We start from the raw sequence: 6,000 nt of genomic DNA, 5'->3' as shown, positions 1-6,000 counted from the left end.
CTGGCAAGCGCAAGGGTCTGAATTCAACCCCTGGTTCTGCAAAAAAAAAAAAAAAAAAAAAATCAAAAAACAGCTGGAATGTGAAATCAAGTTAGGGGTCTCAGCCCTAGACTGGGGCAGCCCTGGCAAAGCTGCGATGGGGCCACCAGAGGGCGCTGGAGGAAGAGTGGAGAGTTGGAGCCAGTTCCTGCTCCTTCTAAGAGAGGAGCTCCCAGGAGGCCACAGTAGGTCACTTACGTGAAATCTTACCTGCTTGATGTGGGCACAGGTATAAACTTCCCTCTAGCCATGAGGGGCCTGAAGTGACCTGTAAAGATGGACTGCTACTCTCCTGACCCAGAAAACCCCACAAAATCACGGAAATCAAGAGGCTCAAATCTTCACGTTCACTTTAAGAACACGCATGAAACTGCCCAGGCCACCAAGGGTATGCACATCCGAGAGGCCACCAAGGATCTGAGGGATGTCACACTCAAGAATCAACGTGCACCATTCCAGCATTACCGTGGTGTTGGGAGACGTGCCCAGACCCAGCAATGGGGCTGGACACAAGGTCGGGGGCCTAAAAAGCAAACTGAATTTTTGCTGTGTGTGCTAAAGAACACAGCAAGTAATGCTGAACTTATGGGCCAAGATGTAGACTCTCTGGTTATTGAACATATTCAGGTAAACACAGCGCCCAAGATGCGCTGCTGTACTAACCCATCCATGAGCTGCCCTGCCATACTGAGACGATCCTTACTGAAAAGGAACAAACTGTTCCTAAACCAGAGGAGGAAGCTGCACAGAAGAAAAAGACAGCCCAGAAGAAACTGAAGAAACAGGCCGGGGAGATAGCTCAGTAGAATATGCGCTTCCCTGGCAAGCACAAAGGTCTGAGTTCAATTCCCCAGTTCCGCCAAAAAAAGAAAAAAAAAAAGAAACTAAAGAAACAAAAACGTAGGGCATAGGAATAAATCAAGCATTAAATAAATGCAAATAAAAGTTTTGTGTTTTTTTTTTAAACCCTTCCCTTTTAGTACAGCTTTTGCTGCGCCCCGTAAGTTGTGGCCCAACTCTGTAGGGATCAGCACCCCAGATACAGCAGGTCTTATTTCACCAAGCGGACCAGCCTAGAAGGCACTGCCTGGAAGTGGGCAAGAAGAACAGGACAGGGCCTGTGACCCAGCGTCATGCATGGCCCTATGCTCTTCTCGCCCTGCCCAGGGGATAGCTGCAGCCTCGGGAAGGGAGGGAACAAGGCAGAACTCACCTTCCACAGAGATGTCCTGGATGGCGAAGCGAAGGATGATGGTCCAGATCATGCCCAGGGTCATTTTCACATTCCCATCCACAATCTCTGCAGAAACAGGAGCAGGCCGTTAGAATGGGGGTACCAGAAGCAAGAGCAACAGTCCCAGAGTCCCACATGACACAAGGGACCATGCTAGGAATCAAATACTGTGATGTGCCACTCCTCAAGGTAAGAGTTTTCATTCATTCATTCATTCATTCATTCATTCATTCATTCATTCATGGGAATATAACCCAGACCCTCAGAGACACTAAACACAGGCTCCACTACTGAGCTACACTCCCAGCCTCTAACCAAAGGTTTGTAAAAGCAAGTACAATCAACCAGAACAGGTGCCATGAGAGAAGGCCATGTGGGTCACAGCAAAGGCACCTGCACAAGGTGGGCAGGTCAGGAAAAACTACAGGGAAGGAGTGGCCTTGAACAAGCCTGGCAGAAGAGGGATTGATTACTAGATTTCTAAGCCATCAGACAGAGTCTGACAACTCTGCTAACTGGGGGTGTCACAGCAATCACAGCTGTCCACACAGCCACAGCCAAGGGGAGCAGCAGAAGCCACCAACTTCCCAGGGTTTTATAAACTGGCAAGTTACATAAACTTCCATCTTCGAATGATCGCAGATCAAGCCCATCATGTCCTGCGCAAAGCACGGAGATTGATTTCTGGCTTTAAATCAAACAGCTTCCAGATCCCAACTCCGACTCCCCAGCCCTTCCAAGACGTGAACTCCTGCCACCCTCGGTACTCTGCCACCACGTTGTTTCACTGCATGGCATTTACTTCTCAGGTAAGGATCTGGCTTCCCGTACAGAGGTGCCATCAGAACAGACGGGCAATATAAATACCCCAGCTACTCAATTTTGCTACCTTTGCGGCACCAGGTTACTCCTACGTTCATAGTATATGGATGTGGTCACTACGAAAGGCCTTCGAGTCCACAAAATAGGGGCCAGATCCAAGCCGAGCCCCGACAGCAAAAAATTTTAATGGCTGAGTGGTAATAAAAACATAGATATCTTAGTGTATTCCTTCTCTACTATTATAATTAAAATAAAAGAATACTCAATTTCTTTGCCAAAACATGGGCAAGTCTACCCTCTTCAACCCCGACAACTGTACTTGGGTTAACACCTCTTAACAACAGTGACATACCTTCACTGCCAAACTCAAATTTGTTCCAAATTCATACTCAAACATCCAAAAATCTAAAAACCGAAATATTTTTCCCATAAATAATGGCGAACCAAACAACTGGTTCCCTGGTCCAAAAAACTTATTTATAAATGCATTTTTCTAGGACTTTAAACAAATTGTGCGGTGATTTCTTTTTCACTGTCACGGGCCTCAGTTTTCCTCTTACCTTGACCGTTATACCACTAACTCCGGAAGCATGGCGAGGAAATTTTACACAAATTAAGTGCAAAAAATAAAGCACACTGACAAGTGCAGTAACAACACAAGCGTTATGAATTGCCTGCAGGACAGCGGTGCTTCATCTCATGTTGCCCCTTGTGCCCAACATGAGGCAGGCGTGAAACTCACTCTTGGTTCGTACAGGTTTTTTCTTTTCTTTTTTTTTTTTGTGGAACCAGGGATTGAACTCAGGCCCTTGCACTTGCCAGGCAAGCGCTCATTCCACTGAGCCATCTCCCCGGCCCCTTCGTACAGGTTTTTTCAAGTCACATCAAGTTTTGCTATAGAGCTGTTACAAACACCCAGCAGATGATACTATCATTGTTGTGATGATTATTTCGGTCTTTTTGAGACAGGGTCTCGCTATGCAGCTCAGGTTGGCCTTGAGTTCATTTTGTAGCCCAGGCTGCTCTTAAACTCCTTTCGCTCCTCCTGCCTCAGCATCCCAAGCGCTGGGGTGACAGGTGGGCGTCATGCCTGGCTGAAGCAGATTTTTTTAACTTTGCTGTTCAAGTAGTGGCAAGTTCGAGCGTGGAATGTTTTGACAACCAAGGTTATCACGGTAGCAGTTAAGATACTGAAGATGAAAGGCTTATGCCAAATGTTGCCTAATTCTGTCTTACTGCTATAACTTTCTCAGCTACTCTCATCATTATTCTACCTCTAATCTTTAACCTGCACTTACTTAACAAGGTTATAACACGAAACTTAAATACTAGTGGCTTGTGAGCGCCCTTGCCCGCTTTTCTAGGCTCTGGGGCATCCAACAGCAAAGCCCATCTTCTTCACCTCCCATGGATCAGGCGGGTGAGACTTCTGATCCCCAGCAAGGTGGCATCAATGTCCCTCTTCAGCCTAAAGCAGTTGCATGGAGGCTTTACTTATCTGTTTCATGCATTTGGTTCAGGGCCTACAGGGTATCATTACACAGATAGTGATTGTAGTGATCCTCCTGTTTTCAGCCTCCCAAGTGCTGGGATTACAGGCGCACGCCACAAAGTCCACTCTGTTGTTTCAGCGCGCCGGGGGCCGCTGTGTTCTGCCTAAGCAGGCGCTTTACTCCATAGAGCTATCTGGCTGGCCCTTAAAGCAGTTATAGTAATGGACCCTCAGGGGTTGGGGAGATAGCTCAACAGAATAAGCGCTTCCCTGGCAAGGGCAAGGGCCTGAGTTCAATCTCCAGTTCTGCAAAACAACAAACAAACAAACAAACAAACAAACAACAACAACAAAAAAAAAACCAAAAGGACCCTCTACCATCCACACAGATTAAGAGATCTAAATTCTTTTTTTGGGGGGATGGGTGGGAGTGGTGGGTGAAGCAGGATAGAAGAAATACAGGTAGAAATGAAACCAGGAACACCGTAACTAAAGTTTTGTACTTTGCTTTGGTTATTTGAGACAAGGTCTTACTATGTAGTCCAGGCTGGCCTTGAACTCACAGCCATCCTCCTGCCTCAGCCTCCTAGGATAACAGGAGTGGCACCGCCATGCCCAGCTTTTAAATTTATACTTTTAAGAAGACCAAGACAATGTTACCCAACGTCATCCATATCTCTATTTCCTGAGTTTCTTTACAATTCTTTTCTTCTAGATGCTCAAAATCCCTTAAAGACACTGTAAATCTATAAATTAGCCTAGCCAATAAAGTAAATGGTAGAGACTTGATCTCATGATAAGAACAGAGAGTTCAAAGAATGTTTTTAAGCAAAACATCTTAATCACTCACAAAAAAAAAAAAAAAAAAAAAAAAAAAAAAAAAAAAAAAAACACTGGTGGAACTCCTGCTTTTCCTCAAGGACCATTATCTCTGTGGGCGGGTCACCCTTTTTCCTGAAAACCTGGGCAAGGACAACTTCCTACAGATGATAAACGCCACACATTTCCGGCCCAAGAAGCACATGCCCAGCTCTGCACTGCGGCGCCGCCCTCTCTGGCCCATTCTCCATTTCTTTGAGTCCGTACTTTTAAAAATCCTTGCCTAATAAATCCTTTTATGTCTCCTTTTAAAATAGTCACATCTCAGAGATTACCTCTTAAATTTGGTCTAAGGCCAGGGAGATGGCTCAGTAGAATAAGCGCTTGCCTGGCAAGAGCAAGGATCTGAGTTCAATCCCTGGTTCTCCCAAAAAGAAAAAAAAATTAAAATAAATAAAAAATAAAAAATAAATTTGGTCTGAGCAGTCATTTTTAGAATTTTTAATGCTATAGATTCTTAAGTTCTTTTTAAAAAACTCTACCAACCCTAGAGGCGAGAAAGACAGAACCAGAGCAACCGCTCAGTGGCTAAAGGCTGCTGAAATGCAGTCTCCTACCTGGCTGCAGAGAAGGGGACATCCACCTGGTCAAAGGCCAGGCACTCCCAGCTAGAGTGAGATATCCGCGGATTGTCTTATTTTCCCCCTCTTGCAGCATTAGCTTTAGAAGATACTCAAAAGAAGAAACACAGGAAGAGGCCACTTGCAAGGGTCTGTAACTGGCTTTGTCCACATCCACTGGGGTCTCCTCACTCAGACTGGCGGACCAGCAGGAAGGTGCTACCCTAACACCTTAGCCCCTTCCTCAAGGGATGCTCTGTGACCGGCATCCATGGCTCCCACACACTAGGGGGCGCAGTCCCACCCATGAAAGTTCTGGTTACTGACAGCCCAAACAGCAAGTGATGGCTACTTTTGATAATAGCACAGGAGGCAGAATCACCCGTAAGAATCAGTTTACAAAGCTTTAATATTTTTAAAGACACAGTTACAGCTCCAATTTTTTATGTATTTAGTACAAGGTCTATAGGGTCTCATTATACAGATCGGACTCGTAGTGATCCTGTTTTCAGCCTCCCAAGCACTGGGATTATAGGCATGCACCACCATACCCAGTCTCAGTGGCCACATCAGTACACTCTGGAGGTGGGGCCAGCACAGCACACTAGGGATCAAACATTGTCCTAGGCAGGCGCTTTAATCCATTGAGCTATCTGGCTCTTAATTTTCTTTTTTTTTTTTTTTTTTTTGTGGTACCGGGGATTGAACTCAGGACTTGTGCTTGCAAGGCAAGTGCTTTTTCTACTGAGCTGTCTCCCCAGCCCCAAAGAGAAAGAGTTGGGACAGGGGCGCGAACCAGCAACCTCGCGCTCCACAGCCCGGTGCGGAGACCGCCACCTCTTAATTTTCAATGATATAATATCTCTAACATTAAGTGAGTCAAATTGATAAGAAAAAGTCTAAATTCTCAATATGCAAAGAGGGGGCTGGGGAGATAGCTCAGGAGAATAAGTGCCTGCCTAGCAAGCACAAGG

General features: G+C 45.7%; 1 protein-coding gene across 4 annotated transcripts in view; it reads right to left on the bottom strand.

Annotated features, from left to right (window-relative positions):
* The window catches only part of Actn1 (actinin alpha 1), a 94,146-nt gene that overhangs the window by 31,462 nt on the left and 56,684 nt on the right, over window positions 1-6,000 (bottom strand). For all 4 annotated transcript variants that reach the window (XM_004624762.2, XM_004624763.3, XM_012517039.2 and 1 more), the window contains exon 4: window positions 1,253-1,339. In XM_004624762.2, coding sequence (XP_004624819.1) covers window positions 1,253-1,339 — 87 coding nt within the window. The remainder of the gene's footprint in view (window positions 1-1,252; window positions 1,340-6,000) is intronic.

This window comes from Octodon degus, unplaced genomic scaffold, assembly GCF_000260255.1.
Source record: "Octodon degus isolate 3935 unplaced genomic scaffold, OctDeg1.0 scaffold00007, whole genome shotgun sequence".
NCBI lineage: Eukaryota > Metazoa > Chordata > Mammalia > Rodentia > Octodontidae > Octodon > Octodon degus.
Note: the sequence above shows the minus strand (reverse complement) of the source record. Positions and strands in the feature narration are given on the sequence as shown.